Source organism: Periophthalmus magnuspinnatus, chromosome 9 (genome assembly GCF_009829125.3).
Source record: "Periophthalmus magnuspinnatus isolate fPerMag1 chromosome 9, fPerMag1.2.pri, whole genome shotgun sequence".
Lineage (NCBI taxonomy): Eukaryota > Metazoa > Chordata > Actinopteri > Gobiiformes > Gobiidae > Periophthalmus > Periophthalmus magnuspinnatus.
The window spans coordinates 7976734-8003570 of NC_047134.1; the positions used below are offsets into that span (position 1 = coordinate 7976734).

Below are 26837 nucleotides of genomic sequence, written 5' to 3' on the forward strand. Positions count from 1 at the left end.
AAATAAGAGCCAGGTTTGTGGAGATACAAGTCAGCTCACAGTAAGGCTGCACATTTTTTCAGTGTAATAAATACACCCAAAAAGAAAGAAAAAAAAGTTTTAGTAAAATTCAGAAACAATAATACTAAAACTAGGGCTGGGCAAATCATGATCTGATCCCTGTGAGAATCTGCTATTGTGGGGAGACTGTCATTCACTATCTCTCTATTTAATGCAGTCCAAAAACAGACTCTTTTCCCACCCACTCCTCCTACAGGTCCTCAATCATGCTCTGAGTGAGTGACAGGTACATTTAACCAATCACAGTGAAGTATGAATTCTCAGAAAAATAACTTTACCATTTAGAGATAAGACTGATAATTACATGAAGACTTGAATTGCGGTAAAATTAAAATAGTGATTTGAATTCAAGAAAATTGTGATTTTTATTTTTTTTATTTTTTGTCATATCGCTCACTCCTACTAAAAAGAAGTGACAGCATTTCAGGTTAACTGTTGAAAAATTATGTTTCTGAACAATGTCTGCTGATAGCTGTACCAGTGCACGTGAGTTAGGCTTGGCCCCCTTGTCCAAGAGAGCCTTGGCCATGCGATGGTGCCCACAGTGCGCGGCCACGTGCAGAGGGGTCAGGTGGTCCAGAGTGATGTCATCGATCTCTGCATTGTACTGCAACAGCTGCTTCACACAGTCCACATGGTCCCCCTGCGCTGCCATGTGGATGGGAGAAAGGCCGTTCTGTGGAGAGGCGCACAGGTCAGTTTATGCACAGTTCGTTTTGTACACTCAGACATAGTGTCAATGTCATCTTTGACTTAAACTAAATACAAATAAACAGTCATTAAAAAGTAATCATAATGACTAAAGCTATAGCTAAAATCACTAAGGCTGTAGTTGAGTAAAGAAATTCTTGGTGAACAAAAGACATGTCCAACCGATCGATTAATTGACTTAAAAGGGGGCATGGCAAAAGATTTCAAAACAATTACTCGTGTATCTGACCCAAACAAGACTACATCTGCATGGGAGTTTATGCAAAACAACTATTTAGGCAGAAAAATGTACTAGGAAAAAATGTATTTATATATAGCCTTATTAAACTTGTGAATTTTTACAAATAAATATCAAATACCAAAAAATTGCTACTTTCAGCTAATAAATGTTTATAATCTAAATAAAATGATTAGTTGACTAATATAAAATTTGGTCAACTAAGACTCCATTGACTGATTAATCAACTAAACAAGGTTTACAGCCCTAAAATCACATTTTTGTCAACTAAAAACTGTTGTATTTTTGTCAAATAGCTACTAAATATAAATTAATAAAAGGGAACAATTGGAAAGTAGATTCAAGTTCCACTTTTCAATCCCAGAGCCCAGACCATAAACTTTAAAATTTAACCTGCTTGACTAAACCAATTATATTGGATTCACTAAAACTACACTAAAATAACAAGGTCTAATCTTTTAACTAAAACGGGCTTAGCTCTATGTTCCCACTTTGTTGGGTTGTAGGGTAGTGGTTAAGGTTAGGGACTGACTTTGAGATTATGGTAAAAGTTAGGGCCAAGGTGATTTTCTTTTAAAAATCGGTCCAACAAATACATTAAAATTTCTTGTCAAAATCAACTCAGTAAATGTAAACCTAAACTGTGGTGCACTTTTAGCCATCACAAGCCTCTGCTCCTGCCTAACCTTGGTCTTGGCCTGGATGGGAGCTCCGTGGTCCAGGAGGATTTCAATGATGCGCACGTGACCGTTCCTGGCGGCGCAGTGCAGAGGGGTCAGCTCGTCCTGGACACATACACAAACATGTTACACAAACATGTTACACACAAAAACAGACTCTGCACTGGGCAGTGGACAGGAGCGTACCTTGGTCTTAGCATCGATCTGTGCTCCTCGGTCCAGTAGCAAACGCACCATGATGACGTTGCCTCTTCTGGACGCGATGTGCAGAGGTGTGATGCCATTCTGGGGACACATAAGTCACTTACAGTTACAGCAGGTATGGTGGAAAGGGGAAACTATCTATATTACCAGATTTATTTGGTTTGTATGCTTTGGTCATATCAGGGACGAAGGGACACCTTTGGTCATATGAGGGAGTGAGAGATACCTTCGGTCACATGAGGAAGTGAAGGGTCCCTTAGGTCCTTTGACCAGGGCCGGCCCAGCCTATAAGCCAACTAAGAAGCCGCTTAGGACCCCGAGGCCTCAAGAGCGCCCCCAATCTGGCAACCCCCCACAATATACATTGCATTTAGTGCATGCGCAATACGCGCTACTGACGCATCTCTGCTGTAGCGCTGTAGTGCACACATGATGTATTTGTATTGACAATCTGGCAACCAACTGAATGACACTACACCTGATCTTGCAATGATTGGCCAACTTTATTGTAAGCGGGCACGAGTGTGGAGTAAACAAATGCATAATGTATCGGTACTGTGCCCAACTGTTCTGAGTTCATTTTCATCATCTTCATCATGTCAAAACGTAGCTACCCGTCGGATGCGGAGAAGCGTAAAAGGAAGAGAAGAAACACCACCTTGCGCGGGGCCCAGCCCAGGCCCAGCGCAAGGTGGTGTTGCTGTGTTTGTGACCGACCGCACAGTCTTCTTCCCTGTAGTGAAAGTCATATGTTGTTATGAAACATAACACTTTCATGATCGTGTTTCCTGCCAGTAAATTATGTGTGTGTGTAGTATATTGTGTTAGCCAGTTAGCGTCAAATCTGCTGTTGTGCATCTCTTAACATTAAATCCAGGCTAAGGCCCACATTGCTGTCAGTGTGTCTCACTGTCGCTGTGGTGTTTGGTGCTACATTGCTCGGCTAAATTATTGAGAGAGCCTGGGCATGGAGCTAACGGGAAGCCGGTCTTTCACATTTGTAGAAGACCTGAGCAGCATAATAAAGCCATGGTTAGTAAGTCTTATTCAATGCCATTTATAAACTATATATAACTATTATATAATTATAATCCCTATCCCTAAACATTTCACATTTTACTTAAAATTAATGCCATCCATCCATCCATTTTCTTCCGCTCATCCGGGGCTGGGTCGCAGGGGCAGCAGTCTAAGCAGGGACTCCCAGACTTCCCTCACCCCGGACACGTCCTCCAGCTCCTCCGGTGGGACCCCAAGGCGTTCCCAGGCCAGCCGAGAGACATAGTCCCTCCAGCATGTCCTGGGTCTTCCCCGGGGCCTCCTCCCGGTGGGACATGCCCAGAAAATTAATGCAGATTCATTATTTTATTGAATTTTAATCCATGTTTGAATTCACTTTTTATGTTTTTATGTCTTCCTGCACCTGTTTTTATTTTATTTTATTTTTGTATAAACTGTGTCCTTTTTATTGTTATATGTTATATGAGAGCTAAAAATAAATAAATAATGTAATAGTCACAAATAACGGCAGAGTGCCTGTGATAAAGCCTAAAATTATTTCATTTCATCATTATTGTCATTATTCAGGGATTTGGATTTACATTTAGTCTGACTGTGTTTTTTCTGCAAAGGCTCTTTAGACAAGTTCTTTGCCATTGGAGCTGAAGTGACATCCCATCTCAAGATGCTGCTGAAGATGCTGAAGCTGGTAATGCCTGGTGATAATAACTTATTACGTAAGTAATTTGTGTACACAATTTATGTACAGATTAGTAATTTATTAATATAAATAAATACAATACAACACATAGCCTAATGCTTTTTGTGATGTCAACACAGTTTGACTTAATGTTATAGCCAATATTGTATTAAATTATGCTAATTACACTAATCTATCAACAACTGACTGACTTCAGTCACTTACTCTTGGCAGTGTTTATCATATCAAACATAAATATATAAAGGAAAAAGTATATTAAGCGGGTCTTATGTTAAAACTGATTTAGTCTAAACAGCTGTTTCTATCATATAGCTTTTACAGCCTGTACGTATATTCTCACTTTAGCCAATAGGGACACATTATAATGCACGACCTATTTTGATACCGGTACTGTGTCTGACTTAAGATTCTTGATGTCTATGGTGTGTTATTTATACAGCCTGTAATCTGTAGAGATCTGTGCAGTATCAAGATGCAATGTGGGATTTGTGTTGCTGATGTGGTGAGGGCCCCCAAGGCAAATTCTGCTTAGGGCCCCCTAAAGTCAAGGGCCTGCCCTGCCTTTGACATATGAGGGAGTGAGTAGTACCTTATGTCATATGAGGGAATCAGTGGTACCTTTGGTCATATGAGGGAGTGAGTGGTGCCTTTGGTCATATGAGGAAGTGATGGGTACCTTCGGTCATAGGAAGGAGTGAGGGGTACCTCTAGTCATATAAGGGAGCGAGAGGTACCTTTGGTCATATGAGGGAGCGAGAGGTACCTTTGGGGTGAAGTTGACATTGGCTCCTCTGTTGAGCAGCAGCTGGGCCACGTTTAGGTTTTCGTAGTGAGCAGCGATGTGCAGAGGAGTGAAGCCCGTCTGCAACACACAAGTTACACATGTCAAGCTAAAGAAATGTGTTACATTTCAAGGGTTATATATAGGGATGTAACAATAACTGAAATATTGTGATACCGTATCATCAAAAGTCTCACAATAATATTGTGGGCTGTCACGATTTTGCCTTTGCTTAAATACAGTAGCTAAAAAAGAGAGTGGATAAAAAAAAGGAAACTACATAGACCATGATCATTTGTTCCATTTCAATGAGACAATATGAAGAAATTACTTATAAAGAACTTTTGTATCTCAGTTCTTTGGGATATAGCACCAAAGGTTTGTCAAGGCTTTTTAAAAGGAAAAAGTAGCATTTCTTCAATTCTGTTCGCATCTTCAGAATATCGCAATAAATATTGTACCATGAAATGAATATTGTGACAATATCATACTGTAAGATTTGCATATTGTTACATCCCTAGTTATATTAAAAAAAAAAAAAAAAGTCTATTTCTGCTAAAATAGGGGGAAATGCATCCATTGATGTTGCCATATTTGTTTGGTTCTTTTGGGAACTTCACCTTTGGCTCCGCCTTAAACCACAATGCTGCCCTGTGATTGGTCTGAACCAGTGTTAGCTTGGACCTGATCGCAGCAGCAAGAGCCTAGCCAGATAGATTCTTGTGAGTTTTCTGTGTCCAAACATGCCCTTTCTAGTGGGTCTATATGTTGTCTACAGGGCTATTTAAAGGTCCTAAAATGTTACCTCTTCAAAAACATACCTGGAGCGGCATTTTGTTTCTTTCACACATGCTTGAGTAACCATTTATTATGCCTGTCTAAATCTCCATAGCTCAAAATGCTCTGTTCCAACTATTGATGTCATGAAGTGATAGGTTTTAAGTTAACAGCTCTTTTTACGTTTTGTTCAGTAGAGATTGGCAATGTCAGGGCTGAATGATTGTACTATTACCACATACTACTAAATATACAGAGTTTGTGTGTTAAACATGTGTGAAACAAAACACAACTCCAGGTGTGTTTTTCTTGAGAAAACATCCCTAACCCTAACCTTACAACATAGATAAGAAAATAGCATAACATGGACCCTTTAAGCCGTTCCACATTAACACTGTTATTCTTGTAAAACTTCCCAAACCCCCCAAAAGGACACTACTCCATGAAACATTAAACCTCACCTCTGACCACTTGACCCCTCCCCTCTGCATCTGTACCTTGCTGAGAACATCTGGGTTGGGGTCGTTCTGTAGCAGGACAGCAGCAGTGCGTGTGTCATCATTGCGTGCCGCGATGTGCAGAGCGGGCAGTCGCACTTTGCCTTTGGTGCCATAGTTTATGAGAAGAGCCACCACGTTCTCATGCCCCTGCTGCAGTGCCACAGCCAAGGGAGTGAAGCCATCCTGGGCCAGATCACACATGGGTCAGCACACAGACTGAACAGGCTTTAGAATGACCACTACTCTACTGCCTTTGTACACAATAGCACACTACTTCTGGCACACAGGGTAAAGATATCAAAAATGAGCAAGCTTTCAAACAAAAAAATACCAAAAAAATATGACAAGTAAAAATAAAAGTATATGATTTATTTATTTGGTTATTTATTTTAAGTAGTGTATCCATTTAAAAGTCTGCTTCCAAGCAAAAAGGTAAAATTATTTAATAAAGATTTAGATATATATTAGATTTTGTATACGTATATGTTGAAGGGATGTACTGATCTATCTTTTTCAGTCTGATATCAGTACTACCCAACATTTACCAGTACCTGAAGTAGCTGAGAATAGCGTTTTCCCCGTCAAAACACAATTGACCATACAAAATGAATCAAATTGTGTTATGTAAGTGTCATTAAAGTTCAAAATGTATGAGAATTTCTGGACCTACATCAGCCTGTGAATAATGTTAGTACAATTAATGGCCCAATCATGACATCAGCTGTATCGATATCATTGAACTGCTTTTTTCTATTTTGACATCCCTAGTTATGTTTACTTTTCTATATGTTGGTTTGGCCAAAATCCTAACCCTGACAGTGAAACTATGAACATACTAAAGCTAACCCCTGAGCCATTTCAGGTGGTCTCAAACCAAAAAATAAAGTTCTTTGAAATTTTTGTCCATTTGAGAGATGTAGAGTATAAAGTATAGATACATGCCCTCAAATATATACTTTTTTAAAGGTATTCCCATTTACAAGAACATTTATGCATTTACATGATACTAATTATGACTGTGAAAAACACTAGCGTGGATGGGCAGTGGACATGGCAATACCTCGGTTGGAATGCTCTGATTGGCTCCATTCTCTAGCAGAAACTTCACCACCTCCAGATGGTTCTCCTGAGCAGCCATGTAGAGAGGCGTGAAGCCCTTCTGTTTTCAGACACAGCAGACAGGCAGACAGGGCCCCCAGCAGGAGAGAGCGCAGAGGGCACAGCACACAAGCACAGAGAAAAGAGGATGCACAGCGATGGGACACAGTACAGACACAGTGATGTAGCGGAAGACTATAGGGGACATATGAGAGCTCAAACCTGAGACTGGGCATTGACGTTGGCACCGTAGTTGACCAGCTCAGTGACTACCTGCTCCTGTCCCGCCAGAGCTGCAATGTGCAGGGCCGTGTTCCCCTTCTATGAACACCAAATACACACAAAGATCAGAGGAAAGATACTTATTTGGGATTGTTTTTATGATTTTATTTTGTTCCTTGTAACTGTTGTTTGTAACAGTCAAGTTAAGAGGACAGCATCTAAGCCAGAAGTCTGATTACTTCCTTGACAGTAGCACTACAGTTCCAAGGTTGCTATAACAAGATGTAAATGTAATATGATGAGGTATCTTGTCCAAACACACAACAACAGTGAACACCAGCTACCCTCTGATTGGTGGACAAACAGCTGACTCACTCTACCACTGAAAACATCACTTTCAGTGGGGTGTATAATAAGTATTAAAGGTGCAATATGTAGCTTTTCTAGTGGAGGGTCCATCATCTGATTGAGATTGCTTTGCCTAGACTGTTCCACAGTATGGCATTAAACATACACTGTCTGGCCAAAAAAAAACCAAACAAAAAAACTAAGCAAATACATACGAGCCTGTAGGTACGAGTCAGGTCTAGGTTCAGCAACAATGTGCTCAAAAAAATTAGATCAGCTGACTACCTGAAAACACTGAATGACCAGGTTATTCCATCAATTGATTTTTTCTTCCCTGATGGCAAGGGCATATGCCAAGATGACTATGCCAGGATTCATCGGGCTCAAATTGTGAAAGAGTGGGTCAGGGAGCATGAGACATCATTTTTACACACAGATTGGCCACTATAGAGCCACTATAGACTTTAACCCCATTGATCTTGCATAGCGGCCAGACTCTACCATCATCAATGCAAGATCTTGGTGAAAAATTGCAACACTGGATGGACATAATTTTTTTTTTAGCCAGGCAGTGTATTTATGTCCATTGAGAAAAAGCATTTGACACCACCAGGCCATGTTATAGGTCATATCCGAAGAGAGGTGACCTCGCTCACACTAAGAATGTATCTTGTGTATGTAGTTTTTATAGCATAACAACACTTATAATGAAATATGCTCAAAGAGGGTACCTTGGTTTACATCAGAGGTATAATACTCCCTAAATCAGAAGCAGAGGCAGACTGGACAGCACTGGACCAAATTGAAAACACTATCATAATATCTTGAAGGCTCATATCTCCGGGTGCTGGGTCCTGCACTGATGGGAAATAAATGTCTCCTGCATTAGAAGTGCAGCTTCATATCTCTTCTCTTGAACTCTTGGGTTACTACAATTTATTCTACAACATTATGCTGGTTTATAATTTACATTAATGTCTGCATGAAGCTCTCACCTTGGTGGTGGTCTCCAGGGTGATCCCATTGTGCAGCAGCTCCAGCACCATCTTCACGTGACCTTCTTTGGAGGCCAAGTGCAGCCCATTCAGCCCATTCTGAGGAAAGCACACAAAGCTAGAAAAGCAACCACCTCCTGCTAACCTCTTATACACACCCACATGTGATGGTGAGGAGGACACATGCCATCAGGACATCACATGTTACAGAGGGGTCCATACTTACAGAGCCACAGAGCATGCACATGGAGAGAGGGAGGGGCAGGGGATGGCGTGCGCCACTGGTCTCTGGTCCCGGAAGAATATGAGGCGTGTGGGATAGGTCCGACCTCACACAGCCCTCTACAGCCCACAGGACATGTGAGGTTGGACCTTTACCACATCTGTGACATGATTCCTCTGAGCGGAGAGACCACAGCGCGCCATCACTGCACTGTGGAGAGGGAGGGGCGTTTGAGGAGGGGAAGGGACATGTGAAAAGAGGGTGGGGCTAGTGAGGATGAGGATAGAGGTGAGAAGTAGGTGGGGCTCGTGAGAGGTATGGGGTAGGACATGTGAGGAGAAGGTGGGGCTTATATGCAGTGGAGGAAGGGACATGTGAGGAGAGGGTGGAGCTTCTATGAGGTAGAGGGACGGACATGTGAAGAGAGACTTATATGCGGTAGAGGAAAAGACCCGTTGAGGAAAAGGTGGGGGCTTAGAGAATAGAGTGGGGGTTGGAGTAGAGCATGGTTAGAAGGCGGGACATGCTGGAAAACAAGCCACTGGTATCACAGTAAGAACACAGGTGCTGGAGAACACATGCAATTTTTACACTTAAATAATACTTGAGGATATCATAGTTAATATGAATTGTAATTGAATTTTAAAATAATTTTAGGAGCAACAACTGCTGATGTAAACCTGTACAGGAAAAGTATCTGGGTATGGTGTTAAGTTGACAGTTAAATTTTACACTTGAGTTTTTAATATATCTCAGCACATGCAACTTTGCACATTGAGCACCTAAGCACTAAGTTAAAGTGAAACTAATAACATCTAAAGCTTTGATATGTTTATTTACACTGCAAAGAGCAATGACAACTAAGCAACATATTTCCAAGAATTCTTTTAAATGAAATGGTCAAAGAAAGTGAGTTCTCAATTTTCTGTATTGGTAAAAGTGTAGTTGTGTATGTTAGCTGCTTTTATTAGCAATTAACGCTACAGCAATTACAGCTAAGTATAAGCTGTAATTATAAATTACTAAATATCTCTCTTAGTCCGACCCATTCGCACCTATTCAGTTCCTTTACAAGAAGACTTTGATTTGCAATATTTCTTTGAACTTTTTAGTATTTATGGTAAGGATGATTAGCGAAAAGTAATACACTCTGCTGGTCATTTTATGTTCCTAATCTCATTGTTTATCACTATGGCCCGTTGCAAGGGCACACTACATGAGATAAGATGGAGGTGGAGATTGGAGAAGCACTACTGCTTCTGCACACTGGAGCTCTCCTAAACACATGGGAAGGTTTTGGATCTAATTTAGCATCAGTATATTTTCTCTCATGTTTTATTATTTGGAATTTTGTCTATACTACCAACACAATTTATAAACACTACAATATTGCACCATTAAACCACCACAATATTATATACTCAGGGTTTCAGTGCCACATGTACATGCTCAACACGTTACATGCAAACATCCATAAATATATATATATATATATATATATATATATATATATATATATATATATATATATATATATATATATATATATATATATATATATATATATATATATATATATATATATATATATATATATATATATATATATATATATATATTTGATATAATATATCAGCTATCAATTCCTGTTCTCACCTGATTGGCTGTGTTTATGTCTATGCCATTCTTGATGTGATCCAGAGCCTTCTCCAGGTTTCCCGATCGGGCCGCTCTGAGAAAACTGTTCCCAGCATCTGCCTGTGGGTGTGGGAACAGATGGACAGAGGACAGGGGACAAGGGGACAAATAAAGGGACAGGGAGGGACAAACAGCACAGTTAAAAATGTTAAACATATCTAAATTATAATAGCGGGAACAGTCTGTCCAGTTCCTGTCAAATTTGGACCACCAATTTGACCAAAATGTCCAAAAGTTGTCTAGGTCTGGACATTTGACCCGGCAAGTGAGATAATGACCTAAGGAGGGTACAAAGAATACAAAGGTTTTATAGCTAATAATGATTTTATAGCTAATATGTAACACAAATGATCCCAAAATATTCAAGACAATATTGGCCTACACCTCAAGAAAACTGAGCACCAGGGACAAATTCACAAGCAGTATTTTGTGTCCCTACAAAGCTGCCATAGCTGTTCTGTGGTCAATGTAAAAAAAGGTAAACAAAGGGTAAGCTATGACAAGTCTGTCAGAAAATGACCAATATGAGGCAATTATGGAAAATGTCATGCCCAAGGATACAACAGTATGCACGTGTCCCACAACCACAAAACAAGTCACTTTGCAATGAAAAAAGTATTATTTCTCAAATTACTTTTGTCAGCATAGTTCATTCTGCAGCATAGACATTTTCTAATTGTAAATTTCACTATTGTTTGTGTTAGTGATGGGCATTACCAGTGATTTTTGTTGAATTTTGACTTTTTGTACTAGTGCATCAACCACAAAGCTTTAAAAATGCACTATGTAACTTTTCGAGTTACATAGCTTGTATACATGGAGAAGTTATTTCTTTGTTTAGAATATTCCTCACTCATATCTCTGTGAAAACAAGCAGCCGATAATACCAAGCCAAGTCACAGGTTGGATCTGATGACCTTGCTCACAGTTGAAATGCAGATTTTTCTGAACAAAGCATTAACAGCTCCATGGAGACAAGCAGGTTGTGGACCCCCGTCCACATAGTGTTTAGCTCTCCAAAACCATCCTGGCACTCGTCCTCTGCTCCTCCTGCTCTCTTCTCTCCCTCTCTCCTCTCTACATGTCCATCTACCTCTGAGACCTAAATCCACCGCTCCGAGCATCAGTGCGAGTGCTTTTCCTGGGTTACAGCAAATGGAGAGGGACTGGAAGTCTCCGGGACTGTGTGAGTGTGTGTGTGTGTATGTGTGTGTGTGTGTGCGTGTGCGAGTGGAGATACTTTTGTTGTGACAGGAACACCTTTTATTTATTTATTTATTTTAAGGAAAAGGGGAGCGACAGGGCTGAACGCATGCCAGTGCAGAGACCTGGCAACAAATGACACACAGAGACCAAGCAGGACCACATGATACCAGGGATACTGAGACAGAGACAGAAAGGGGCAGGGTGAACAAGGGGAGGAGAGAGAAAAAAATAATAGGAGGTGAAAAGGGGAAAAAGATGGGATAAGAGAGAGAGTGGGAAGAGAGAACAGAATAAGAGAGAGAGAATGCGGGGGGGGGGGAGTGAACAGGGGGAAGAGGAGGAAAGAGAGAGAGAAAAATAAGAGGTGAAAAGGTAAGAGTGGAGAGGAAAGGAGAAGAGAAACAGAGGGAGAGGAGACAGAAAAATCAGGACAGAGAGGGAAAGGGGGAAAGAAAGAATAAGAGGTAAAGAGAGGTGAGAGAGGACGAAATAGGAGAAGAGAGCAAAGAGAAAAGAGGCAGCAGAGAGTGAGAAGGGAAGAGAGAGAGAGAGAGAAAGACAAGGAATAGAAGGAGGAAAGGGGGAGAGAGGGATGGTTCAGAGAGGGGAGGTGAGAGAAGCAAGTGAGAGAAGAAGAGAGGAAAGAGAAAAGAGAAGGGTTAGGAGGTTTTATGACAGAGAAGAAGAGAGGGTCATAGAAAGAGTGAAAGGGGAGGGGAAGAGGAAGAAAAGATAGGACGGACAGGGGGTAAATAGGGGAGCAGGAGAGGGTATAGGAAGGAGGAGAGAGAGTGAAGAGAGGGCGAGAGAAAGAATATGGAGAGAAAGGAAGATAAGAGGAGAGAGAGGTGAAAGGAAGAGGAATGAGAGGAGGAGAGAAGCAAGAAGATAGAGAGGGGGTGAAAAGGGGGGCAAGAGGAGGGATATAGGAGAGAGAAGAGGAATGAGAGGAGGAGAGAAGAGCAAGATTAGGGGAGTTAAGAGGAGAAAGAGGGAGGAAGGAAGTGAAAAGAGAGGATGGTGTGGGGAAAAGAGAGAAAAAGGTAGAGAGAGGACAGGGATGGAGAGAGGGGAAGGTAGGACAGAATGGAGAGTGAAAAGGAAGAAGAGGGTGCAGAAAGGGGGGACAAAGAGGAGGGGGAGAGAGAAGAGACAAAACAAGAGGAGGAAGGTGATAGAAGACGAGGGCAAGGAAGAGAGGAGAGGGGAGCGAGAGGAGAGAGAGAAAGGGAGGAGGGGAGAAAGAAGAGGAGTAGAATAGAGAAAAGAATAGGGAAGAGTGGATGAGAGTGAAAGGAGGAGAGAAGAAGGATAAAGAGAGTGAATAAGGGAAGAGAGGAAATATAGGAACAGAGAGATAGGGAAAGGGGAAAGAGTCTAATCCATCACACATGTTCACACACAGAGGGCTGTAATGAAGGTCGAGCAAACACAGCTGATGCTCTGCACACACTCAACATGGGAGCACAACTGGCCACTGTGTGTGTGGTCCCTGGAGCTGACCACAGATATTCTTTATTAAGAAATCTCTAAAAGAGATAGTTTAGAGACAGTTTGTCACAGTTGTATGCTTATACTGTTGTATTTGGATGGAATGGGGAGTGGGTTTAGCATCCTCGCCTCACAACAGGCGAGGCGAGGATGCTCACCTCACCTGTTATGTTTCCTAGGTTTGATTCTGAAGCTCTTAGGTTTGATTCTGAAGCCTGTGGAGTTTGCATGTTCTTCCCATTTTTATGGGTTTCTTCGTGGTTCTTTGTTTTTTCCCATCAATCCGAGGCATAATTAGGACTTTTAGGACTTATCCAGATGCTCAAAATTTCATGCATTATTCATTATTTCCGAACTGTGATGATAAGATACTTCCGCACCCATAACTACCCTGAGGCAGAGTGGTTGCAAAGATGTCACTGTATGCCCACTCACACACCATAATCATACACGGTAAGGTTAGTCAAGTTTCTTGCCTATGGACACAACAGTAGCATGCACTTCAAGCTATTGCTGTGGCACCTGGTATTCCCAGCAGTCTCACATCCCAGTACTTTGTATGAACTGTAATTTAGCGAGTCTTTACTCTACGTACACATTAGGCGCACACATTACATGCATGCACATGCACACCCGGTGTGTATGTGCATGTGTTTGAATGATACACACATACACTTTACTTGCATACACATGCACATGCACACCCGGTGTGTGTGGGCATGTGTATGGATGTTGTACACATACACACTACATACATACACACACACATACACACGCACAGATGGTGAAGGTTTGGTGAAGGTTTGCCACTGCAATGTAATCTAAATGGTGTTATTTAGTTATATATGGGGGGTAAGCGCACACAAGTATTTTACTTCGGCTTACTCCTTTTGAGCACAAACTTGGGATCTGGGTGTACACTGTTTTGTTTTTGTTTGTTTTTATTATGCTCAAATAAACAATATTCATTCATTCATTCATACTAACCAGGCCCTGTCCTGCTTAGCTTCAGAGATCCAATAAGATCAAACAAGCACAGACACTACATGCATGTTAAGTGTCGACCTGGGTACTCCTGACTAAGATCTTAGCTCAAGATCTCAAGGTGGGTCCTGATAGGTTGCCCTGAGGAAAAAGTGTCAGGTTGGGTTAAATACAGAAGGCACATTTTACTATGGGGACAATAAAGTCCACAAATAAAAACAAAAATACAGCCATAAGGAGTGAATCAGAGTAAACAATATTAGCAATAGCTGCCAGCATCAAAGTTTGAATTCATTACAGTGAATGCCTTATGAGTTGTAATGACAAGACTAAACCTGATGCCTTACACGGAGGCCCCATGAAAAAGTGACAAACATGGAGGAGCTGAGAAGCTCTGTGTGGAGGAGATAAGACCACGCCCTACAACTGAGAAGATAGCTCTGTGCTAGATTATCCCCAGGTTTATCTGCAGGTTGGTGGTTAGATTCCTGGACCATATGAGGCCTTGCACATTCTGCTGTGTATAGGTAACGTTGGTAGGTAACCCTGAAAGTGCGCCGGTCCCCCCATACCTCCAGCTAGATACTCCTCACCCATGTCCTGGCTCAAGGGGCAATGGGTGCTGTGGTCACCCATTGCTCAAAACAGGTTTAACCCAAGTAGCTAAAAGGATTATACTAATGTTATGTTGTGCAAAACTGACTTTTGATCAGTGGTTTGTTTATGTGGCTAGTAAAAATCAGACAACTAGAATAATCTAGTTATAATAACTGGTTATAATAACCTAATAATCAGATCTGATCAATGATTTTTTTTAACAAAGTACAATATTTTAAAATTACTTTAACATTCTCTTTTATTTTTGTCTTTGCCACATTAGTTTGTTCTTTTTTTGTATATGTTTCTTTGTCAGAACCTGCACAGAAATCAGTCACTCACATCAGATGGAACTGTTTGCATGATATTTTGGGTGTGCAGGGAGTGTTTGGCTCAGTTTCAAAATGTACAATTACATAAGCAATAATTAGGGCTGGTTCATATTATGATTATAATTTAGTTTCTAAGCAGTTATGTCTCCTTTTAATAACCAACACTGTTTTTGATATCATATTAGTATCCCAATAAGCACAAATACTATACAACTATCCCGTGGTTTTGGGGCACATGCTGGGAAATCCCAGTCTTATCAATAGCGATGCAGGTGTATATGTGCACGTATACTAACTCCTAAGCCACAGTATTGGGTTCAACTTGATGTGTAGGGAAAGGCCTGTTCTGAGGAGGCATTAATCAGAGGAGCAAAGGCACAAAGACTATCACAGACATATTAAAGAGCCAACACAATGTAAACAACAGCCCTGTTCACTAGCAGTACCTGTGCATCCTGCTCTGAAGGCACACTTGAAGAAAGGACTCATCCTTCATAGTTCTACTGCCTTCTATTCTCCTCTCGCCTAGTCTTCTCCCTCTTAGCCTTCTATCTCCTGTGTCCCTGTGTCCTCTCTCCTAGATCTCCTTCCTCTGCCCCCTCTCTCTCCCTGCGTCTCTCCTAGCCTTCTCCACTACTCTCTTTCTCCCTTTTAGCTCTCACTTTCCTCCTTTTCTTACCTCTCTTGACTTTTCACTCTCTGATATCCCCACTCTGTCATATTGCATTCTTCCCTCTCTCTCCTCTTTCACGTCAATAGGCTCCTTACCTTATCCCCCCCATGCAGCATCCTTTCCTCTCACTTTATCTTCCCTCACTCCCTTCCCACTCTCATAACTCCCTCCGCTCTCTCCCCAATCTCTCATCTCTTTCCCACTTTCTCTCTTTCCTCTTCCCCCCTCTGTCTACGCCAGCTCTCTTTCTCTCCCCCTCTCCCTTCCCTCCCTCTCTCTCTGTTAGCACTGTTGCAGCAAACTGGATGGCGTCACCTCTCTCACTGTGGACTAGACCTGAATCAAACACACTGGTTTGGGACACAAGTACCACCCCTGGTCTGGACTACAGCTTGTCTCCATGGAGATGTATTGCTTTACCTAGAAGGTTCCACAATATGGCATTAAAAATACCTGTCTGTCGTGATCCCCGTTTTGCTGTCCTTGTGTTCTCGCTTCCCCCTCCCTCACCTGCCTGTCTCCGGAGCTGGGCAGAGTCCTGACTTCTCCTGCACGCACCTGTTTCCCATCAACACAATCAACACTACCCGCCGTGGATAAGAAGAGTCAGGACCAGTCACTCGGCGCCGGAATGTCCGCGTGTTTCGCTTAGCACTTTTTGATCTTTGTACTCCCTTTTGTCTCATTGGAACATTTTACTGTGCTTCAGATATCCGCCCGAGAACCAGCTCCGGATCTCCCCAGCCTCTGCACCTCTGCCCTGGTATGGTCTTGTGTTCCCCCTTTTTTGTCGTGCACTTGTGTTTCTCCACGCTCACGGACCCGCACCCATGCTCCCCAGCTACTCTGGACTATGAACTATGTACCACTGACTCTATGCTATGCAGCACCCTTGTTGTGGATTTATGAACTATTACTTCTGTGAACACTTTGTGTGAATAAAGACATTGTTAAACTTCGTGAGTTTCGCACCTTTGGTCCCTACGCCTCACTGGTTACGACAGAACGTTCCGGCCAGAAATGGACCAAGCAGACTCTAGACCTGACGCTACCCTTCAACAGACGTTTACTCACCACGGCGACGTGCTCAGACAGCACGAGCAAACCATCCAGACCCTGTTGGAGCACAATCAGTCCCTCGTGCAGCAGGTGTCGCAGCTGGAGAACCAGGTCACCATGCTGCTCGCGCACCTGCCCTCTGCCGCCGCCGCCGCCACCACGGGATCTGTTCTACCGCCCTGTCCTCCGGAGTCGAGGAGCACCGATCCGGACCCATATGCAGGTCAGCCAGGCCTCTGCCGGGGCTTCCTCTTCCAGTGCCTGTCTGTGTTCCAGCAGCGCCAAGCCCGTTTTCCGTCCGACGCGGCCAGGATACGCTAGGTCTGTGGGCTGCTCAGGGGAAGGGCACTCCAGTGGGCGGAGGCTAAGTTTTCTAATTCTGCTTTGGAGAATACAGACTTTGAGACTTTTTTGAATGAGTTTAAGTTGTTTTTTAGTCACCCCCACTATCAAGCTGACACCGCCTCCCGCCTGCTAGGCTTAACCCAGGGGTCCAGGTCTGTGGCGGACTTCACTATTGAATTTTGGGCATTAGCTGCTGAAGTTGACTGGTCGGATAGTGCGCTTAAGGCTGTGTTTTCGAGAGGACTAAATGACCCGTTAAAGGACAAATTAGCCGCACGAGATGAGCCCTCCAACCTTAGGGCTTTGATCACGCTGGCCAACCACATAGACAATCGGCTACAGGAGCGTCGGTGGGAGACTCGTCCTTCCCCTGTTCGGACCGTGGTTCGCCCCCCGTCGCCGGCTGCGAAGGAGAGATATCATTCGCCAACTTGGACCGAGACACGCTGCGCAGCACCGCCCCCAGAGGGACCCCCCGACCTGGAATCCTTGTTCCCACTGGCCCATCAGTTAGAGGACAGTTTGCAGATGGGCCGGAGAGAGGGACGTCATCTGCCAGTCCAGCCCAAGATGCGCCTTTCTACCCTTCCCCGGAGGAGCCCATGCAACTGGGTCGCACATGTCTGTCGGCCGAGGAGCGTCAACGGCGGCGCCGCCTAGCGGGGGCGTACCTCTATTGTGGTGGACTAGGACATTTTGTGGCCACCTGTCCGGTACGGCCTAAGAGGAAGCGCCAAACAGTGGCTCTGGGAGGACTGGTGTTGCAGCCCCGTATCCCAGAGAAGATCACTAGGGCCTACGTCTCCACGTGCCAGGAGTAAGGCCTCCCACTTGCCGTCCACTCCCGACCTGTCCACGCCCGACCCGCCCTCCCCTGCTCAGGACCCTTGCTGCTCCGCTGGACACTATCTTCCGTCCAGGGACTGCCTTGTGTCCCACCAGTGAGATTGCACCCACGCTCCCCAGCTACTCTGGACTATGAACTATGTACCATTGACTCTATGCTATGCAGCACCCTTGTTCCCCGGCCTTGTGGATTTATGAACTATTACTTCTGTGAACACTTTGTGTGAATAAAGACATTGTTAAACTTCGTGAGTCTCGCACCTTTGGTCCCTACGCCTCACTGGTTACGACGCTGTCTTGTATTTCATTAGATGCTTTTATTTTGCATTGAAAGACATGCATTCTTATAGTTGGCTGCATCTACACAGATCTGACCTGCTCGTGTCAATGGAGATAAATTTAATGCCATACTATGGAACATGCAGTAATATAATGGGGATATCTTCTGTATTGGCCTTGTTAATTAAATGTATCGTAGTAATTAAAAATCCAATACAGTGTAGGCGGGGCCAGTGGAGTTATGGCATCAGAGGTCATGTAGATGTGGTCAAATTAAATATGATAAATGACTAAGTGTCCAAAGACTCAGCCCCTTCCCCTGCTATTATTATGCTACGTGTGCAGTGACAGATTTAAAGTCAGGGGGCACTTTGGGCCACTCCAAACATGCTCTACCAACAATAGGGCTATAAAATAGCAAACTAACTAAAATGGGACATTGACATATCTAGCTTTATATGTCCAATTCTTATTTTATATTTCAAACATGACCTATCTATGTTCCCAGATATGAGGTAAATATGTTCAAATCAAATATAGTTTTTCTGATAACACTTGTAGTTCTGATTTATTCTTGCATTATTCTTACAAAAACATTGGACATCATAGACCATTTATGCTGCAATAGTGAATTAGTGCTAGTGCAGCCTCTGCAGCTCAGTGACTGAATTCTGGAGGTTCTGAGTTTCCACATAAGGCCTTGTGATTTTGCAATTGTCGGACAATAAAAGACTTAATAATGATTAGATTCAGACAGTACATAGCTGACGTATTTTGACCTCAAGAGTTGCTTATATAATGTATGTATACTGGGGCAAGAAAATTTTGCTCAAATACAAGAGCACTGCTCTTATTTACAGTAAAAAAAAAAGTGAACCATTTTCCCTTGTACTTTTACTTCAGTAATTACATTTCTGAACTGTAATCAGACATACTCCGCACGTGTCCAAATCCCTGATGCAGTGCTTGTATTGGTTCCAGTGCATATTTGCGTGACTGTGGCGAAAGTGAGTACACAGACTGTAGTACATGCAGTAGAGCGGATATGGAGATGGCTCAGAGTGCTTAACTAGCGCTTCTGGCTGAGTTCTGCTGACCAGGGTTTGTCGCAGGATTGATTTTTCTTTCTTGGAGACTTTTTTTTTCTTCCTGGAGGCTCCATCTGTGATTAAAGGGCCCGAGCAGTGATGTTCAGAGGGTGGGTGAAAAAGAGGGGAACCTCTCATGGGAGCAATGTGGGTGTGTCTAAGAGAAGGCAGGAGAGGGATTTTGAGTATTTTAATAACTATGGCGTATTTTTACTGATAATGAGTGGCAAGCTTATAGCATCACTCCTTATGTTTGCTTATGTGTACAGAGCGAAGTGCACTTAACAACCAAATTCAAATGGTCTTTGCCCCAAAACCTGTTAGACTATTGTCCCACTCTACAGCAGGTTTAAGAACCAAATAGGTGTATATCGGGGCTATGAAGCATTCAGGTGCATCTTGTAATTCAGCATTAACACTAAAACTTTGTAGCTATAAATGCTAATAAAAAGGCTATCATACATACAAGAACTATTTTAGCAGAAACAGACAAAGCAACATCTAATTTAAATTGACCATTTGATTTTCTAACATGAGCAACTGCAATACTCACAAGTTGTTTGCTCTCCGCAGCACAAATGAACACATTGAAACTGCAGTGATTTTCACTTTAATTTTAACAAAGCGCACCAAAACAGTGAACAAACACATATGTTTGCGGTGAGGTCATCGTTGCTAATCTAAAATGAGTGAGGACATGTCCAAACACACGTCTGACATTTTCCTGGCTGTTTCTTACCCTGTACAGTTGAATGGCTCTCCTAGTCTGCGCAGCTTGCTCTAATGTAAATTAGACTGTACAGTTACATGAAGCGGGCATCCGAATACAAATTAAGTGGATATATAATATTACATTTGGAGTGTGTAGTTATAGCATGACTTTGTCTAGTTCTGTTTTAAACATTTGTCCATATTTAGTTATTTTAGCACCAGCTTGCCCTAATGACTACTACATTGACAATACATGACAATAGAACAGAATGTGAGTCATGGCATTTTTATAGAATATTTAAAATGACCTTTGATTGATATCGTGAAAGGACTGTGCTGGATAGCATTACGTTTCGACTGACTTCTAAATGTTTTTCCATCAGTAGATTATGTCATATATATATATATATATATATATATATATATATATATATATATATATATATATATATATATATATATATACGGAAACACAAGTCAAAATGTGCTGTTTTTATACACTCCAAACTTCCACAGTAACTCTCTCAAGTCACAGGTGAGAGTAACTGCATACAAACATACCATACAAACATACTCCAATCTCTTCTCAAACATTTGTCTTAAAATAAATCTACTCTCACTCTCTATACTGTTTACTTTCTCACCCCTCCCTCCTCACTTGTACCCTCCCCTTCTCTGTGCGGTCGAGTGAGATAGGATTGTCATGCTTCTCCTCTGGCTTTTGTTACCATGACAATGAGATGAACGCCGAGGTACGCCACGCAACGCTGAAGAACCGGTGGAGGACAGAAGCCTGTTCAGATGTGCATGGGACAGCACAATGAGCCCTGGCATCCAAATGCATTATTCTAATCTCCAAATTAATATTCATATACAAATGTGCGCTGTAAACCGTTTGCACCTGCTCCTGTGTCTTTATGGTTATAGAAAGACGTGATGAAAATGTTCTTCGTCTAAACAAAAGATGTGAAAGAGAAAGTACAAATCAGCGGGGCCAGGTTCCTGATTTATGGGGGCCCAACCCAAAATGCTATTTGGGGGCCCCTAGTTTGATGAAGTATTGCATAGTTGGATAATATTAAAGGGATGTTATATGTAACTTGTCTGTTTGCCTTTGTGGAGATGTTATTGATATATCTGGTATGTTCCGCAGTATAGCTTTAAAATTATTTATCTCCACTGGGACAAGAAGATGATGCCACCAGGTCAAGAGACAAGTCAAATTCTGCAGAGAGGCAAGCCAGGCTTGGAGCCCCCTATAGTTTTGTGGGGCTCTGGATGGATAGATAGATAGATAGATAGAGAGAGAGAGAGAGAGAGAGAGAGAGAGAGAGAGAGAGAATTTCACATGTTTGAGTAATCTTACCCTACCACTGATCTCTAGATTAAGCCTGTTCCACTCAATGAAGTTAATTGACCTGCTAATCATGGCTGACCCTAGGTTTACTCTGCACTGCTAATCCTGGTCAACATGTGGAAATCTGCAGCTCAAACATGGCAACCCGCTCACTCCAAACAACCCAACCTCACAGGTGCTAATCCCACATCATAGAGAGAGGGCCTCGGGCTAACCTTGGCCTAAGGAGAAAACAAATTCTATTTATATGCTTTTTGTGATACTATAATATTTTTATTTATTTTTTTAAAGGGGGTATCATGCAAAATCAAGTTTTTGGAGCTTTCCACCATGTTATAATGTTGTTCCCTCATCTAAAAACATACCTGAACAGGTTTTACATGTCATCCATACATGTTTGAGTAATCTAGTGAGCTCTCTTGGGCACTATTCTAACCCTCCTTACGGGTTAGCTATAAGATTTGTCCAATGCTCCTCCCACAAGCCTACGTCACCCACGCTCCCACAAGGCAATTGTTCGTAAATACACAAAAGGATGATACAATACAACACTGCACACTACAGCTTTATTAACTTAATGCGATGTACAGTAGATTGATTAGTGGAATGCAAGCCGATTGTAATTTGGCAGCATTGTGAAGGGGGAGTGACTTTTGACCCATGTCAAAAACAAAAGTGAAACTCGTAAAACATGTTAATACATTGTTTTTGGCAAGTTTTGTATTTTCAAAACAATAAAAGGTAACATGGTGAGCTAACTATGTTATGGGTTAGCAGTTAACATCCCATAGAAGAAAAAATACACCCTCTTTAATACTAATATTAATTTTGACTTTTTTTTGTCCAGTAAAACTAAACTTAAAACATAAACTTAATACACACTGCACCTACCCAAGTCTCCCAAACTGTATCTATTGAGGAACAAGAGGCCAGTACTTCACAGCTTCATTTTCAGCTCATATATTATGTTGTGTTGTATTATGTTAAATTTTCAGAAGTTGAAACAATATTGCAATAATAAAACACATTGTGAAATAAAAATAACAATCTAGCCATGTAAAACTCAGATAATCCTATACAATGTCTGAAGCAATAATACATACAGTAAATTAATTCTGATCTGAAATGGAAGGTAGAGTAGCAGGTAGGTGTAATACCTTATGTTACACAGTAAAATAGAAAAAACACAGCAGCTACCAAATACTGTTCATAATCTATTTATTATTATTATTATTATTATTATTATTATTATTATTATTATTATTATTATTATTATTATTATTATTATTATTATTATTATTATTATTATTGTTATTGCTATTGTTATTATTATTATTATTATTATTATTATTATTATTATTATTATTATTATTATTATGTTTTCACAAGCACATAGTAATACCAAAATGCAATAGTAAATTACCAACACAACTAACCACATAGCAGACACAGAAAAAGGAGGGAGAATGTACACTCAAAAAAAAGCTGATGCATTTGAAAGATTTTGACCAGTTTCTGACTGGATTTGTTAACTTCCATTAGTAGTTAGAAATACCCTGAAATATGTCAAGTTCTATCAATGTAGTAAATAAACTCAAAAGTATTCAGTTGTATTCAATCCACATTCTGAGTTCAAGAAACTTTTAACTTTACAGTGTATTCAAGCCCAAGACAGCATTTAAAGCAACAACACAACAAGACTATGTAAGAAACTGTTCCGGTGCAGAGCAGAGGAGAGAGACAGAGAGAGGAGGCACTGATGCAGTACTCACTCGTGTTGGGGCGCTCCTGACTGGCATGCCTGGTCCCTACTCTGAGCTCCAGAGCTGTGGGTCCTTTGCTGAGTCCCAATGAAGTGCCCCCTCGAGGGGCTGCAGGCAGAGCACACTGGGTCTGATGAGCTGGAGGGTGGAGGGGGGTGTCAGGGCGGGGACGGTGCAGGGCCCGGGTGTGGTGGGCCGGGAGGGTTATCTCTGGAGGAATGCTGCCATATCTAAAGAAACACATTTGGCGGTGGCCCCAAACAAGCAAGGTCCCACACTCAAGTGCCTACGCTTTGGCCCTGGGCTTTTTAAGCAGGGGGCGGAGCCAGGCCCTCCTCTCCACTATACAGGGGAATCTATGCAGCTACTAGAAGGCTCATTTAAATGTTGTTATGGTGGTTATGTTTCTGATAGTTTTGAGTAAAGTGATAATTGAAAAAAATACTTTTGTAAAAAAATACTGCTAAAAGTGCATTAGAAGCCGACGAATGCTGCTACGTAACACATTTTCCATCTGAATGCTTGGATTAGCTCTCTGTCTTAGGCAAGTGTTTTGGCATGGCTAAAACAACATGGCTATGGTGCAAATACATATATCCTAAATGGAGAGTTGTTTGCCACTGAAAAATGTTCAAGGTATTGCTACGTGTATGTAGCAATGTACATAGTACAAGTAAATGCTAACTTATTCCCATGTGAATGTTAGGGGAGTAAATTTCAGTATGGCTAAAAATGTGTTAATAACAGATAGTTGAGATAACTTCATGAAACAGGATTAGTAAGAACGAACTCACACCAGTCTTTTTGAACTGTGCCATGCTCAGGCTTCATTGTGGAGCGCTCTTTGCCTGAGCAGCCAGCCCCTTCTACATTCTGTTTGAATCTAGAAAGATCTGGATCAAACCATAGAGCTGGACAAACCTCTGCTGTAACATGGGATAGTCCAACCACAGTCTCTAATTTATATCAGATATCTCTCAAAGGTGGAAGAGATTTCCACTTGAAGATTCTTGTATCATTCAGAACAAAATCTACAGCTTCTTTTACCTGAGTTAAATAAAAGTTTGGCACTTTTATCGTTGATTGTGCAGATGTCTGCGCTGTTTCTCAGTCCTTTCTGTTATTTAGCTTTCCTTTTTTATTCATACACCAGCATGTTTGTTTTGACATGAACAGATTTCTCTGATTGGCTAATCCGCCTGTTCACCCACAGTTTGACTGGCCTAGTATGAGCTCACCCTAACATGTAAATACTGTAAACTCCAGGTATGTTTTTGGAAAGAGACCAATAACTATGTATGTTTAAATGCTCAAAAAAGTTACATTTAGGATATTACCCGCAGGTAACCTAGGTTAAGGTTAAGTAAATAGAGACTATGATTAACGTAAGGGTCAGTCAATGTTCATCAACGTAATGTCCTCAAAAAGCATGGAAACCCAACACATGTGTATGTTTGGTGACTTACAGTGACAAAGCAGAAGGAGGAGGGGTCCCAGCCACCACCCCGTGACAATGGGCCAGACACCGGGATTGGGGTTTTTCTAAAGACCCTGCCTCTTTTAATAAAGCGTCCATCACTCGCCACTTGAAAAGACCCCCCTTGGTTCCCCCTCCTCTGGCTATAAGGCCCAGCGCTGGGAAAAGCACATCCATGCCAAAACCATGCAAGGAGATAAATGCAGGAGAGAGGGAGAGGAGGGGGCTACCAAAGCAGAGAGGGGGGCTATAGGAGCTACTCAGCGCCATTGGACCATAACATGACCAAAACATCTCTCCTTTACAAGCTTAAGTCAGAATGTTCCAGTTAGCTGTAAAGGAATAAAGAATGATCAGAACAAATTTGGCAGAACAATGTTACAAAATAGCAATAGGTAATATGGGAGGGATCAACCGAGTTGTTCGTCCATACTGCAGGCATGGCCCAGGGCCAAGGGCAGGGCATGTTTTCTTAGTAAATAAAATCTTCAAAGATGAATTATACTTTAAATCATATGGCCCACCTCAGCAATTCTCAAAAACACGTTTAGTAATTCCAGATTTGTTGCAAAGTTTGACTAAAGCTAGAGTAGCCTTAACAGCTCAACATATAAGTCATATCAGTTAGAAATGCAGTGTTAATCACAAGATCAGGTTGATTTTATGTTTTTTTCATGTTTTTATCTGAGTCTGTGTTCTCTCTTGTCCAATGTTCTGTGTAACTTGTGGTTAATGAGGGGGGTATTTTTCTTATATGGGGTATAAACTGCTAACATGTAACATATTTAGATCAACATTTTACCTTTTATTGCTTTGAAAATGTTATAAGTTTCACTTTTATTTTTGATGCTCTGAGTCTCCCCTCCCTTTGCTCTCTGTGCTAAGTCACTCCCCAATCACAACACTACACTGCAGGACAATCCTCATGCATTTCACTAATGCAACTACTGCACATCACATGTGTGAAGTTGTGTACAGTTTTGTATCATGCTTTTGGAGAATTGTCATGTGGGAGCATGGGCAATGTAGACTTGTGGGCTAAGTATTGGACAGACTCTTGCATCTAGGGTCCGGGAGAGAGCACTAAAATACTGATGGATACATGCATGGTTGATATCTAAAATCTCTTGAGGCATGTTTTTGAGGTGGGAACAATGTTATAACATAGTAGAAAGCAAAAAACATGATTATACATCATGCTTACAGGAAGCTGAAGAATGTGAGCTCCAGTCTTACGGCTGATACGGTTTACGTAAGACAGTAGAAAGACTTTCACATTCTCCAAAGCTACCCATATTTTTGCCAAAGTTTAAGACGACAGCCTTGTTTGTCTTTCTCATAGCCTTGAGCCCAGCGCGGCATCATTTCTGCACCAGGAAACCACCAGAGCAGATGATGCAGATGTGTAAGAGTCTGGAGTGCCTTAGGACATTCTGTGATAAATGTGAAAGCTGGAGGAGAGTGACAGTGTTGCTGCTACCAAGGCACTACCTATTAGCACATTGCAGAGGCTATCTCTGTCAAACAGTAGATCTGCTTTACAGGCCTATTCATATGCTGCAAAGGAACATACGGTAACATGTAAAAAAGGTGCACTGCCTGGAATGTTCCAAAGGATAGTATTACATTTGATTTTATTCAAACTAAATAAAGAAAACCCACAAAAACATGAATTCATACTGTCAGTGGGCTTGCCTCTCCAGAGATATGACTTGTATGTCGAACCTGGTTGCTCCACCTGCTTGTTTTTAATACCATGCTATGGAACATTCCAGGCAAATCAATGACATTCTACAAAGACAAGCTGGCAGTTAACCCTCCACCAGGAAAGTTACATAATGGTTCTTTAAAGTTATAGAAAGGCCATTCATCTAAAGATGTAAGTATATTGGGAATTTGGAATATTTACTGTTGGACAAATTCATTTTCTGTGCTGTACCTAGGGCACTCACTGCCAGCTCAGTTATTGTTATCTTTGTCTATGACATCAGAGGTATTATACTCCCTACAACAAAACCAAAGCTACACTGGAATGTACTAGACAACTAGAATGGACAACACTATCATAATGCGTTAAAGGTTCATGTCTCCTGGTGCTGGGTCCACAAACTCTTGCATTAGAACTCTAGCCTCATGCCTCTTCTCTTCAACTCTTGCTTACAAAAGTTTATTGTACAACATTTATTGTGTATTTATTACAAAATGAATGTTGTTATTTGATTGTGTATTTTAAAATAAATAATTTTATTGCAGTATCAGCTAAAAAGCCAAATGAACGAATAAACACCTTTTCTAAATAATAAGAAATTAGACAATATGACCTGATTGTCCTCAGAATAGGCTCTGTGCACAGCAACAAGCTAGTTTGCTCACT

At 41.6% G+C, this 26837-nt stretch overlaps 1 protein-coding gene across 2 annotated transcripts in view; it reads right to left on the reverse strand.

The window, feature by feature from the left end:
• The window catches only part of LOC117375635 (ankyrin-1), a 41111-nt gene extending 18032 nt beyond the window's left edge, over positions 1-23079 (reverse strand). For both annotated transcript variants that reach the window (XM_055224463.1, XM_033971936.2), the window contains exons 1-10: positions 22996-23079; positions 10214-10315; positions 8335-8433; positions 6992-7090; positions 6732-6830; positions 5669-5854; positions 4377-4475; positions 1876-1974; positions 1696-1794; positions 539-736 (exon numbers count right to left, since the gene is read on the reverse strand). In XM_055224463.1, the coding sequence (XP_055080438.1) occupies positions 539-736; positions 1696-1794; positions 1876-1974; positions 4377-4475; positions 5669-5854; positions 6732-6830; positions 6992-7090; positions 8335-8433; positions 10214-10315; positions 22996-23022 (1107 nt within the window). In that variant the 5' untranslated portion in view covers positions 23023-23079. The remainder of the gene's footprint in view (positions 1-538; positions 737-1695; positions 1795-1875; positions 1975-4376; positions 4476-5668; positions 5855-6731; positions 6831-6991; positions 7091-8334; positions 8434-10213; positions 10316-22995) is intronic.
• Between the last annotated feature and the right edge of the window lie 3758 nt (positions 23080-26837).